Below are 14,320 nucleotides of genomic sequence, written 5' to 3'. Positions count from 1 at the left end.
GGAACCAAAAGCTCGAGCCTAACCTCTGCCTCAGACCACAGACCCTACCGAAGCCCAGGACAGGGAGCGTGGTTCCCACATGAGCAGCAGCTCAGGCAAGCAGCCACAGACCTGCCCGCCCCGCTCCGCACTGCTGGGACGTGGCAATGAACAACTATTTCCATCAGCGGAGCAATATGTTTTCTTTCTCCCAAATATGAAGGGAGGAAAGGGAATTACAAGAAATAAAACAAAAAACACCAAACCCATAGCCAATAAAGAGAAGAAGAAGACTGCTGTCACCGCCACAGGGAAGCAGAGACACAAACCACAACTCTGCATGGATGCCAACCTCGCCAGCGCTTAGATCTGAAGGCAAAGAAGTGCGCTACAGCGGGGTGTGACGAGCAAAGCCAAAACTCCCTGCTAAATATCGCTGCCAAACAAGCCATTCCTTGTCAATATTTGTAAAACAAATTGAGACTGGGCTGTAAATATCCCGGCATCTGCGTGCAGTTTGCTTCGGCACGAAGACTTGCAAATAAGCCTCGCAGCACGCTTGTGCTGGGCGAACGGCTTGGGCAGCTCTGGCAGGGCTCAGCTGCTCCCAGTCCCTCTGAGACGAGTGGCAGACAGCACTCCTGCAGCCTCTCTTGTTATTGTTGGGGTGATGCAGGCAGCCACCTGTATTAAAAGAAGCCATAATCAAAGGGAAAAAAAAAATCAAGAAAAAAAGGTTTAAGAGTCACTAAAAAGCTGAGACTGATTTCAGAATGCTCTAGAGGTCTAACAAGCAAATCAACCAAAAAATTTGGTTCAGGCTCAAGCCATTTGTTGCTTTTTCTTTGGCGTGTGTATATAAAAAAGGACCTCCTTTGCTACCTGCCATTCTTCCACGGGACGAGCTCAAGGACTGTCAGGACTATCTCTTCCTTCCAAAAGCTAAAGAAAAATCTCAAGTTTTATTTTAAAAAATTTCCTTTTTAAAAAACTCAAGTTTTATTTTACTGCAAAAACACCGCACTTCCTTCCCCATCAAAACCATTTACAAGTTCAGGAGCAGAGCCTGAACCACTGAATTAAGTGCCAATACCTGCATGGATTTCAAATGCAAATCCTAAACACTGAATCCTTCCTTTCCCAACCCAGAACTAAAATAAATCCTGGAGATTTATTGCAAGATACTGGCTATTGCTGAGTTGCATTACAGCAGCATCTTGAAGAGCCAAGTGCCTCCTTGTCCCAGGAGCTGCACACACACACCACTTGCACGCACGCACACAGAGCAAGCAGCAAGTCCCACAACACAGAGGCAACCTAAAACAAAGGGAAATAAGGGACACAAAGGTAAAGCAACCACTCTGCTGTCACAAATAGAGCTGATTAGAGACTGAAGCCAAGATCTGGCCCATTACCCTATTCACTAGCCTTCATTGCTAACAACCAAAAGCTGTTTATCAGCGCTTTCATTAGAAAAGGAGACTGGCTTTCAGAGATATGCCACATCCCCCCACAACTTTCCCCTCTTCAGGGTCAACACAATTTATTTGCTGGCTCTTCAGCAGGTGGGAACTGGGACAGGCTTCACCAACCCCTGCTTTCTGCCAGCTGATGACTGGGAGCGCTCCCCGCCAGCTGGGCAGAGCTGCAAACGTCTGTGCGCTTGGACCAACCCGGCAGGACGCGCACAGAAGGCAGGAGCACAAAAGTGCATTCGCTCTGATTTACCAATGATTTATCCTGGTTCACTACTGGATGGATGGAAATTGGTTTCTAAAACACGGTTTTCAGAGATGACAGATCTGTGCCCAGTGCGCAATTTGTTTGTACCACAGAGACCCACCCAAACGCACAGGTAGCCAGCAACCTGCTCCTCTGCAGAGCAGGAAAGAGAATTTGCCACCTGCAGGCACAGCCCTTGAGCTGCAGAGGCAGCGAGGCACAGAGACAGACTAACCAAAACCACAGGCAATGTGTTATGGGGCAGAACCACGTGGAAGGCTTTCAGATCTGCACCCCAGAAAGCGCACACCTATTCATTTCGTTCCACCCCATGCAGGCAACCACTTACAAAAACAAGTTTCCCTGCCTTCACGTCAAACATTGTCACGGCCCTACAAGCGCAGAGGAAGTCCTTTAAGAGAAAACACATTGCAGTGAGAAACAGAAATGGGTGGACACTTCAAAACCAAGCAGCCCTACAGCACACGCAACATTTGCTGTCAGAGCAGAGCTGCGCTGCCCTCCAGCTGAGGCGTGATGTGGGATTATTCCTCGCCCTGCTTGTGGGAACGCTGGAGCAGTCAGAGTTTCCACGCCACGGGCCCCCCATGAAAGGCGCTGCTGCAGAAGGGATCCCCAGCCTCAGGCTGAAGGCACGCTGTCACAGGAGAAGTGACAACAGCCATAGGGGAAAACCGATCCCCCACCGACGGCCTGAAGGAAGGCAGAGGGCGGTGAGATGTGGGCTCCCTGCGGTTATGAACAAGCTGCACAGAGCAGTGTGGGTTCAGTTACAGGCAAAAAGCTTCAGAGCTGGCGAAAACGTGAAGTCAGCAACAAAAGCCAGAATGGGAGGGCAGGGGAAAAAGAAAGAAAAACAGCACGTCACATACCCACAGTCAATCCAGCTTATAGTACCTCGTCCTTTCACCTCCTGGGCCACGCTGGACAGTAACCTGAGCGAGCTTTCCGCAGCAGCAGCTGGAGGAAAAAGAAAAATAAATCACCAACAGCATTATTACTGCACACAGAAAGCCACAGCGGTGCATTCCTTTGTTCTGAAGCACTGGAATAACATCATCTCCAATCTGAAGAAACCAGTAAGAAGGGGATCTGTAAAACCTTCTGTAAACTAGAAGGAATGCTGGCTACAGCTGGACCTGGGTGCCTCCTGCCCTCCACAACCCCCCTCAAACAGCACGCTGGAGCTCAGACCTCCATACACTCCCTGACCTACATTTGTGGAGCTGTACCATGTCCTCTCCTGCAAATCAGCTCCCATCCCCACACTGTCATTTTCCTGTGGCTGGGCATTAACTGGTTTCTAGCGCTGTCTGCTAATTAGAGCACCTCATTAAGGACCTTCATCAGCTGTAAGGGCAAGTCATTCAGCGTGTCTGCCTGCTTCAATTCCACCCCTGAAACACACACACAACAACACGCTGCTATTCTCACAATAACCCTCGGAAACACCCAAACCAACAGTCATGAGGACCTCAAAACTAAGAGCAGAAAGCACCCAGAGAAGACCCTTCCAAAAACTGGCTGCATAATAAACAGTCAACTGAGATTTTTACAATGTCCTGACATGTGATGATTTTGCAAACCATTTCCATTCCAAAACACTCCCATAAATGGCATTAAAAATAAACAGAGAGGAAAAATGGGACAAGAGCTCAGGAAAGAAAGATACAGATTCAAACAAGCATCAGTTTCCCCAAAAGTCTAATATGAGACTGTTTCCTGCCTCAATAAAACAGAAAAAAAATCCTGGAACTACGTTACCTGCTGCTGCTCCACAACCAGTTCACCTAATTGAATTTAGGAATGGCTATATTGGGGCAGATCAAATGTCTACGTAGAAAAATAACGTGTCTGCAACAGTGGGGAAAATGAAGACCCATGGTTTGAGCAGATGAGGAAAGCCAGCTAGTAATAGTTCCCCTCAAATCATTTCTAAGCCTCCATAATTTTTATCTCAACAATCTCTTGAGCCAGAAAGGACTTTTTTTGTATTCAACAGTCTTTTCTTGGGTCACTGCCATCAGAGCCTTCAGTCCACTCACGTTAGCTCTTAGGAAACTCTCCTACCCCCAGTGCTGGTAATGCTCAACCACCACCTCTCCGCAGCACAGGGATGTAGACATACGTGGCAATTCTTCCTGTGTCCTGACAGCAGAACAGATTGAAGAACTCCAATAAAGAAAGATTGCAAATTAAACAGACCTGTCCCACAAGACTCACTAGCTGTGCAGCCCTGGCAGGACATCCAGCTGGGAGGATGAACTGAACGCCCCCTGTAAACAAGGACATCTCCTGAAAGCACTGAATTTTCTGCATGGGACAGGAATGCTCATCGAGTTACACTCAGCTGAGAAGCAAAGCCTTTGTTTCAGCAGTATAATCTCTTGTTGGCTAATTTCTCATCACAGCTAGGGGATGTATAACTGGGATTAGAATTGCACCTCTATTCTCATCTTTTTTTTTCCTCCCCTTGCCTTTTTTTCTTCACTGGGTGACAGTTATGCAAGAACTTTCTAATTGTGCAAGGATCGCTGTGTGAGAAAGAAACATTAATCCCACAGCCAGCTCTGCAGGCAGTGCTTTAGATTGCTAAAACCAAGCAATTAAATAATAAAAACAGAAAAAAAAATTCTCCACAACATACTTTTAGAACGATGCCCAAAGGACAACATTTATATGATGAGTATCAGAGCCAAAGTGTTCTGGTTGTGCTACTAAAAATGAAAGCAACCACTACTTAAAGTATTAAGCATAAGAAGAAGTTTCCCTTTAAAAAGCTGAGTAATACAGATGTCTTTTTTTAATCTAAAGCGTTCCATTCAAAGTCAAAAAGCACTAGAACCTCTTTTCTGATTCACTTTGAACCTGATACTGCAAAACCATTTGCTCGTTCAAGTACTGAAAGTTTCCCATTATAACTAAACACAAATATTTTTGTAACAGAAATTTTCATATATGATATTTTAACTATCTTAGTATAAGCCCATATTTACAAAATAAAGCTAATTCTGCACATTTTTGTCCGTGAAGCTCTCTGATATTGGGGGGGTAGGCTTGGGTCTGCCCCACACTGCTCTGATTTGATAAATTCAGAGCAATTCTATCAATGTCACAGAATCACAGAATTTCTAGGTTGGAAGAGACCTCAAGATCATCGAGTCCAACCTCTGACCTAACACTAACAGTCCTCCACTAAAACATATCCCTAAGCTCATTGCCTCTGAGATAAAACCTCTGCAACAGGTAAGGCAGAGAGTACCCAACCCATCAAGCAAAACATTATCTTGCACCACTTGGCCTGCAGGGAAGTAAAGGAAGCAACAACACCAAAATAACAATGTATCTGCACAGTACTAAAGAAAATGAATTTAGTAATGCCTTTTTTTCCCTGCCAGCCAATGATTTCCACGTCCACACCAGCATTCTGCAGTTGCATATGGAGCTTAAGGCTGCTTCTCCATTTTACGTGGTGCCACAAAAAAAGAAAGCACCAAAACAAACAAGGTGACAAATGAGAAAAGGTACAGAAGGAGCAGATCACAGCAAGAGGAAGAGCAAACACACGCAGACAAGCAAGAGGGAACAAATATGAGAGCCTGAGTGAGAGAGAAGGCAGCAAAAAAATTTAAGGGGACAGGTGGCATGACGTGAAATGAGCCATTTCTCTCCCTCTCACACAAGCAGCTCATTTTTTATTTTTATATTTTGTTCATTAGAGTTGAAAGACAACCGTGGGACATCCAAAGCTGTCAAAAGCAAGGACGGATTGATTTCAGTACTGTAACTATCATTAAGCCTTTCAGTGTCACGAGGAAATCAAAGCTTGCAAACTGCTGCGATAAACACACCAGAAAGCTCTGACTGATGGCTTTTACAAGCCACCATTTTTGGAGACAAAGCCAGAAGGTACATTTTTGCCAATGTGACAGGGCAATTAGAAGGCCAAGTTAAGAAGCCTCTTCTACCTTGAAGCATCAGGAGCTTCTGCACTAGAGCAGAGGACACAGGTCCTAACCTGCACACAGATGTTTGCAAACACTTGGTGGGCTGAAAGAGCTGTGACGTCCAGAAGAACAGGAGAACTCACCAGATTTGGAATACAGAGCTAGTACATTATTTCGTGTCCTGAGAAGCTTCTTAAAGTCCTTGTGGTCGCTTATTTTTTCGATGAGTGGAGACACCTTCAATGAATACCCAAAGGGTGGCAGGAATGCCTACAGAAAAAAAACAACATGAGAAACATCAGTAACAGCTTCCAATGCTGAGAAACAAAGCATAGACTGCTTTTGAAATTGCCTTGACCTGTATCACAATCTGCAGATGTGCTGCCTTAAACAAACTATTATATTGATTTCACCAACAAAACAAACAAAAAAAAGCCATACACGTGATTTACTGAAACTGGACCGACACCACCCCTGGCAAGCATTCCGATGTGGAAAGATGAGGTAAACACAACGTCAATAAATGTGTTTTCAGTTAAGAAGTCATCCCCTTTACAAGTCTGTTCCTTAGTCAGATAATCAAATGAAAATTCCTATGTAAATTTAATATACTGTAACAAGAGAAGCAGCGAAATACCGCTTCGAAAGCCCTCTTGTTCCTCGATCTCTGAATACTTTGAAAACCCAGCCAAGTACTTTCATACTCCACAGAAAGCAGAGAGAGCCACGAAGATAAATAACGAACCTAGGCTGACACAGAGCAGACAAATTCTGTTTTCGTTTCCTTTGTCAGTAATTGTGTCCGCACACGGCGCTAACAGCCACCACCAAAAACCCTCTCTCGTCTCAGATCTGCATCTATGCAAAGAAATCATTTCTTTTGTTGCATCCTTTGGTCTATTTAAATCGTGACTGCTCCAGAGCAGAATTTGTCTTTTAGCCTGCCATAAAGTAAAACTAGCAAAATACAACCATAACCTCAGCTGGGGCCTCACTGCTCGTTTGTACTGCAATAATCTTCAATAATAATAATAATCTTATCCATCAGGCTACGCTGCCTCCCTTCTGCACAGTAATGAATTCATACTAATGGAATGATTATGGGAAGCTTAGCTGGAGAAATTATCTAGTTTACATTCACCTTACAGTAAAACCTTAACACTTAATTGCTTGGCTAAAAGCTTTAGTTCATTTGCCTAACACACACAAGAGGTTCAATGTTTCCTTAATTACGGGACTAATTTTGATCACATCTCATTCCAACTGGGCTGTGAAATCTGTGTCCAGGGTAGATGGGGAGAAGAGCGAGCCTGGTCCCCTTGCACCCCGGGCATTACAGACTGCCGCCTGCAAAAACAAGGCACTAAGCCAACCCAAGCCAGAAGACGCAGCCCCAGGCTTTACATCTCATTACAAATTCAGTTATTTGCAAACACCACGTCACTGAGGCCCAGAAACAAAATCTGCACCCTTCAGCCACATTTTGCAAGCGCCAGAAGTTTTTTTCACATGTGGAGAGGGCGAGGAGGTGCAAGGGGGCAGCGAGCCAGGAGGGCTGTCACCCTCAGGACAGGCTTGGGATTGGAAGGCACCAGAAGATGAACCTACAAGGTAAAATACAAAAGCACGAGAGGCTGAAGAGGCTTAGGGTGAACAAATCACCCCACTGCATCAGCAAGAGTGCCGTGGATCCGACAGGCTCCCTGCGAGAAGGGAAAAAGCCATTCGCAGGTACGCCGCTACCTTCAGTGCAAACGTCCTCGATGCTTTATTTCACCTGACAGACACTCATTCTTCTAAATCCAGATGTCCAGAGCTCAACCTTCCTCCTTCAGGCTGATGAATGTGAATCATTTGTGTATTTTGTGAGATAAATGCACGGCGCTGTCAATCAAAGCAAATATAGTTGTGCTAAGCGAGGTGAGGCAGCCGCTCACACTCACGCTTCAAAATGATTGCAGTCAGGGGCTTTGCAGGAGGGATTAATCTAACGTGGACTTCTGAGCAGATCTCTTTAATCCCAAATATTTTTAAACACTTTCTCTTCACCCCAACTTTTTGAAGTTCTCCAAGTAGCCTCAAGTTTCATTTCTATCTTGAGTTACAGAAGGCTAAGCCTAACCTCCACTGAAACCAAGGTTGAAGACAGATGGAAAGAGTGAAACCGCAGGCTGCTCCCTCGGTTTAGCAAATCACAGCTAAATAAGGGTAAGAAGTTATGAGCTCACTGCTGAGAAGAAAGAATTGGAGTACAAAAAAGCTACAAAGGCTACTTTCAACCTGACACCGAACGGTATTATGAACTTGGTGTAAAGCATCCGTACAGCTTTACCGACAGCTTCGAAGCACACGTATTTCCTGTCTTTTCCAGATGGAAAGGCTGTTTAGCCAATTTCAGAGATTTTTTTTTGTTATAATGGCAGAGCTATAAACCTTTTGAAAAATTGGATTCTGGAAACGGTGACAGCTTTAACTACTGCTTTGTCTGCGGTGCCACTAAGAGAGAACTCGCTGCGCTGGTGGAACTGCAGGCACTTCGAGGGAGAAGCACATTGCATTGCAAATCTCCTCTGTTTCTTTGCCCAATCTCTCCCTAGGTATCAATGCACGTTATTCATTTTGCTGCAGTTTAACTACAGCACCCTTCTCCGATGCTCTAGTTTAGAGCAAAACCCACTGTGCGTCAGCCCTGCAGAATAAACCATTATCTCCCTTTTAATTAAGATTAATGTTGCAGCCTTTCCTGGGTATAAAAACCAGAGCTGAAGGCATCCAGTTGGGCAGAAATGCCCTGACTGCGCATCTAAGGCAGCGGCAGCAATACGGGAGGTTATCAGCTGTGCTGAAAAGTTCACTGCCTTCCAACAAGCATTTGCATCGCGCGGTGTTTGCAAACTGATAAGAATTAAGTCGTTCTATGCTCTCCGGCTTTCTCCTGCTGAAATTAAAAAAAAAGCCCTGTCCAGGAATAAATAAGAGGCCAGTTTCCCATCAAACCTCCCAAAGAACCTTTGCTGGCAGCTCACAGCGACGAGCAGGCATTTTCAGCGGGTGCCAGTCCCAGCCATGGGGCTGATGTGCCCTGCCACGGAGCCAAGGCTGCGACGCCTGTATCAGCAGCTACACCCTCCATGGGGCTACAGCAGCCTGAAATGAAGAGGGTGGGGAAACCACCTCATGGGAGCAGTTCTGCACTCCTCGCCGAAAGGCAGCATCACACTTGTGCACAGCCCACAGGCAGCGAGGACGAGGCTGATTTGCATGTTGTGCGCCGTACGGCTGTAATTGTCAGGCATGACTCAGGTAGATTTACTCCAGACGTTCTGCCAGAGACTGCAGGAGAGCTCATCAGCCAGCCAGAGCGAGCACGCTGCTTTTTGTTTCGATCCAGGGCACAAAAGGGGAACGAGCTCCTATTAAAGAAAGGAGAGGTCAAGAAAGGTGACGGTCCCTCCTGGGCAGGAAGGCTCCTCTCGCATGCAGCAGGAAGTGCTGCACTCACACATATGGAACTCTATAAATAAGAAGCCAGCGAAACTCTCTTGTCACTTGAGCATCCTGAAGATTTAAAATCTAGTCACAACCACCACTGAGAAGCTAAGGAAGGCTCTAAATGCTTCAACTAAGAGCCTGCTCAAGAAGCTGCCTACTGCAGTCCCCATTAAAGCAGAAGACATGTTAGGACCAACGCGTGCAGCATCTGTACCATCCCTCCCCAGGGAGGGTTACATTGGGAAGAAATTGAAGTAAAAATGGGGGAAGGTTTATTTTATTTCATATTGTGTTCACACACTGCCTGGCAGAACGGGTCCTCATCTGCAGCCAGCTCTGAGCACTGTCCCCAGTGCAACAGTCACCCAATATCCTTGGATGCAGGAGATTTCTTCTGGGGCTTCCAGAAAAATGCATACACGAGGCAGGCTGCAAAATACAAATCTGGTACCACTTCTGGTCTGCGTATTTTTCCTAGCTCAAGATCTGAATCAGAATATATTTTCACAGACTTTTGTGCTGCACAGGTCACGCAGCACACACGTGGTTGCAGTGCCTGATCCAAGCTGCATCGCAGATTCTCAGTAAGAAACAGGGGAACCAAACCCCTCGAGACAGCCGGTTCAAAACCACCGAGAGATATCGCTATTTGAATACAAGGCACAGAGCCACACGTGCTCTAGCTCCACCTCTGCTCTTCAAATCAAAGCCTGTATTTAAATATTTAATCTTACCAGCTAGGTGGAAGAAGCCTGAGCAGTCAGAGGTGTGATTTCCCTTCCCTTCGCCCACTCTCCAGCAGCTCCTCGCAGATCTGCTGAGCATCCACAAGCATCGAAGAGCAGCGCCGCGCTCCACAGCCCCGCTCTGAGCCGCTACCCGAGACCCATCTGAGCCTTCAGAAACCTGGAGGCAAAGCGAGTTCCAGGCAAATAACTATTTGCTAATTATACTACCAGGACTGACGCTATGGGAAAATGTGCTCATCCCTCAGGCCATGTTTTCTCAAAATCACCAAGGATCTGAGAAAGTCGGGTTTATTTCTCAAGTCCTTACTCTTCGCCGAATCTCATTTGAGAATGGAAAATGGGAATATCTTTTAAGCAGCCGTAAGAAAATATTTTCATATTTTACATTTGTTATTCAAATTAAATTGGATAAATGCTTAACTGCTGTTCCCACAGAATCAAGTTCAATTTATGACTTGCTCCCCACAAAAGCTTCACAACGGCATGGTCTCTTGCTAAGGACAAGGAGCATGCCTGGAGGATAAGTTTTTATCAACAGCAATGAAAGCAGTTTTAAAAACAAGAAAAAAACAAATCAAAGTTAAGTACAGAGTAACTATTAGAGGAGTAGCATTGTACACTGGACAGAAGAACTATTTCCTATTCTCTTATTTCCAACTGAAATGCATGAAATATGTATTTCCCTGGACACAAATTATGCATAAAAATTACAAATAGATACGTGGCTGAAACAGTGCTTCAGTGCCTGAATCCATATGTCAACATTCAGTTTTTATGCACACACTAACACTTGCATGTATAATTAGGTAGACAATTTGCAGACTGTTCATCAAGAAGAGCTAGGACCGATGCGAACACCGATTCCAGCGCAACTGCTGCTTGGCAGGAGCAGAGTCTTACACTCAAGCACCATTTCAAAGGCCCATTTTCCAGCAACATATTGACTTTGATTTCTGCCCTAGCTTAGTCGCCCACTGATGTCATTCTCATTTTGGGACAACAGCATTCAACCCACCATAAATATGGTCAATGAGTGACCTTGTGCATATGAAACAGATTGTGTCTGACAAGGCATTTTATGGGAATTTAGCTGAAAACCAAACCTGCCGCAGAATTCCAAGCAGTAACAGAGATCACAAAATTTAATTTCATACTTCATTTCTTTGGAGGGGGGAAGAACGTTTCACACCCAAAAAAGATGTCTTGCCTGCTACATCCCAATGTGGTGGGGAAAAAAAAAAAAAGATAGGAAACCCCAAGAACAAGACCAGATCTCACCTGTCCTTCCCATCTCAGTCCCCAGAACAAAGCCTGCAGCAGGACACGCACTTCACTTGAGGGCACATCCCCATCCTGCAGTGGTGCTGCTCTGTAAACCCACAGACAAGCCCACGACATAGACAGGTCCTATAGGGTGCAGGTGGAGGGCTCGTACTGAACATACCAGCTCCGAGTTATCTCCAGGTGAGAGCTGTAGAAGAACAGATGTGTTGCTCCCTTCCCCCCAGTTTGTTCTAGCTTAAAATACACGATGTTCAAATCCAAAGCTCTCATGTTTACATGAATCACCGTTTGACTGCAGATGTTTTATCTTCCTTTTTCATCATACAAACCGCTCTTGACCTTGTGCAATAATTGCTTGCTTTTCACTCAAGCCCTCCCTCCTCAGCTATTTACATTCAGGGCTGTGCTGCTGTGATCACTGAGCCATTTGTAACAAATGTCTTCCAGGATGGATAGTGATAAGCAGGACAGTCCCCTGATTTCATTCATGATTAATATCTAAAATAGCTGTAAAAACATTTTAATCAAACCAGATGAGGGGAGACGGGGTTCTCTCTTTCACCCAAAGATACCTCGAGGAAGCCTGCTAAGAATTGATTATTTGAAGGAAGGGCAGGAGAAAGGGACACACTTTGCTCTCCGATTTCAGCGGTCACACCTGAAGCCCCTACAGCCCCACTGGGACCACACCACCACATTTTCCTAAGGACAACCACCAGGGCTCCCATACTGCGGTGTGCTGATGGCCACCAGCACAGAGGCCACAGGACATCACCTGCGATGGGTCCAAAAAGCCTCTCACAGGTTCTGAGGAGCGCTCCAGCTATCACAAGCTGCCAGAAGACCAAGGACTTCTGCTTGAGGTGACCGAGAGCACTCAGGAGCCACGTTCTTGCCCGACGGATTCACTTCTGCAGACAGTCCCACTGGACACTTCTGTTCCTTCTCTGTTCATTTCCCCTTGAGCTCCACGAAAGGGCACATTCTTATTCTGTATATAATCCAGATCAGTTAATGCTCACCTCAAGCCACACAAGAAATAAAAAAAAAAAAAAACAAGAGCTGCTGACATTTTACTGCGGTGGGTCATGTCTGAAAGAGACAAGTGTCTTATCTTCTTCTGCTCACGAAGGAAGGCAAATTAAAATCCTGACACAGTGTCCTCATATTCCTTAAACTTAGACTCAAGAATGCAACAAATAAGACATTCAACTTAACGTGGTGCTCGCTATGTTCGCTTTCCAAATATAGAAGATAGCAAAAATACCATGGCGACGTCAGGATTTGACTAGTCTCTACTGTTCATATTGTTCTTAAACACTGGGTTTTAAGAAACATAAGCTACAGGCATAACAGTCTGTATTAAAGGTTGGTGCAAAGCTCCACGTAGCCAATTAATTGTATGGTTTATCTCTGGTTTTCAAATGCTTAGTGAAGGAAAAACCGTGCAACTATTTGCTAATTAACAACCAACTGTAATAGGGTCAATTACTAATGCTGACAAAGAACTTTCTCCTTATTATGAACGTGAAGCTCGCTCTCTCTCTTCAAGCCAGGCAGTGCCGCAATATATATTAAACAAGCTGGTGATAAAAAAGTATTTCAGGTGTCACTTCTGAACAAGCACATTTGGATAACTTCAGAAACTAAGGGCACGAGGAAAGCTCACGCCACATAATCCCCCACTAGAGATTGGATTTTGAAGAAGTTTAAAGAACTATCGCCTAGCACAAGAGGCAGGTAGAAGGTGCTATAAAAGGAAGACAAAGCCACTATTTATGGGACTTAAAGAAGAGAGGGCAAAAAACAGCACCTGAAAATCCTTAGCACTTCATACAGCATTCATTATCTTCAAAGCATTGCACAAATATTAACTAATTAATCCTCACATTTTTCTGCCAGGTGAGAGGCGAATAAGCTTAATTTAAACAGCTGGAGCAAAAAAAAAAAAAAAAAAAGAGATCTGTGAGAGACAAAACAAAGGCAGCGTCTGAGCAAGCCAGCGATCCTAGAGCCGTGCACAACCGCATGCCCATGGTGTCCCATCTCCCAAAAACTGGGAGAGGTGGAGAGAAGGAGGCTATCTGCAATCACTCAGCAAATCTGCTCCAGGACTATGGACCCAAGCAGGCAGGACCCACGGCAAAAAAGATTACCTCTTACTTTCATTCTGCAAGCACACAAAGCTCAGTGCTCTCCATGAACACTACCTGCTGCTCCCAGCTAGCAAAGTGCCAAAATTTAATACCTGCTTTGAGATCGCCATTTCCTGTGATTCACATGCTCAAAATGGTGGCAGGATCAAGGTAAACCCTACCTTCCTTCCGAAGCAACCCCGTCCGCATCAAGGAATTAAAGGCAACGTTAAGTTTGTGATGCTGGTTCCAAGCTGCATTGAGTTTCTCCGTGCACACACCTCCAAAAGCAGCTTTGAAGGAAGGTTAGCCTCAGTACCCCCATTTTACTGAAATGGGGGACCCCAAGGAACCACGTCGCTGAAAAGCAAAAGAAATGGCCAACAATAGAACAAACACAGCACTCGTGGCCAAGTGCCCACTGCTCTCAGCAGAAACATCACTTCTGGTGACCACACCGTGCTTGCAGCAATGCCCCAGTCCTTCTAAAGGGAAGGAGAGTTTCGGCACCGGTGCCCATGGATTCAAAATGCCACCACATGAGGTGTAACAAAACCAGCCCTGAAAGCCAAGGATTATTTTGGGTAGGGCATCTAAGGAGATGGAGCACAGCCCTTGCCGCAAGTTTTATAAAATCTATATTTAAAGAGGCAGCAGACAAAGCAGGACAGTCAGTGAGGGATTTACTCTCTGCAGTGCCATTGCTCCAAGTGCAGCGAGGCGCTTCCCAAAGCAACGCCTGCAGTACAAACAGGAACAGCGAATGAAGAGGCGCTGCTCAACTCGAGCCCAAGGGCCACGACATCAAAAAGCCACATCCAGTGACGTTACCTGGGACCCATTCAGATTTCAGGCTCAGGAAGCCTGACACGTTGCCTTAAAAGCTTTCTTTGAAGGCACCGCGCATGAATGGCACCAGGGCGAGCAGCCTCGTGCTTCCTGAAGGCTGTAACTTGGCCAAGCTGTCCTGACTCAGTTTCCCTGCTGCCAC

At 45.5% G+C, this 14,320-nt stretch overlaps 1 protein-coding gene across 1 annotated transcript in view; it reads right to left on the bottom strand.

Moving 5' to 3' along the window:
* The window catches only part of PDIA5 (protein disulfide isomerase family A member 5), a 97,883-nt gene that overhangs the window by 81,361 nt on the left and 2,202 nt on the right, over positions 1-14,320 (bottom strand). The window contains exons 2-3 of the mRNA XM_027461140.3: positions 5,813-5,939; positions 2,595-2,682 (exon numbers count right to left, since the gene is read on the bottom strand). Of these exons, the coding sequence (XP_027316941.1) occupies positions 2,595-2,682; positions 5,813-5,939 (215 nt within the window). The remainder of the gene's footprint in view (positions 1-2,594; positions 2,683-5,812; positions 5,940-14,320) is intronic.

This window comes from Anas platyrhynchos, chromosome 7 (assembly GCF_047663525.1).
Source record: "Anas platyrhynchos isolate ZD024472 breed Pekin duck chromosome 7, IASCAAS_PekinDuck_T2T, whole genome shotgun sequence".
NCBI lineage: Eukaryota > Metazoa > Chordata > Aves > Anseriformes > Anatidae > Anas > Anas platyrhynchos.
This window is presented reverse-complemented; position numbering and strand designations above follow the sequence as displayed.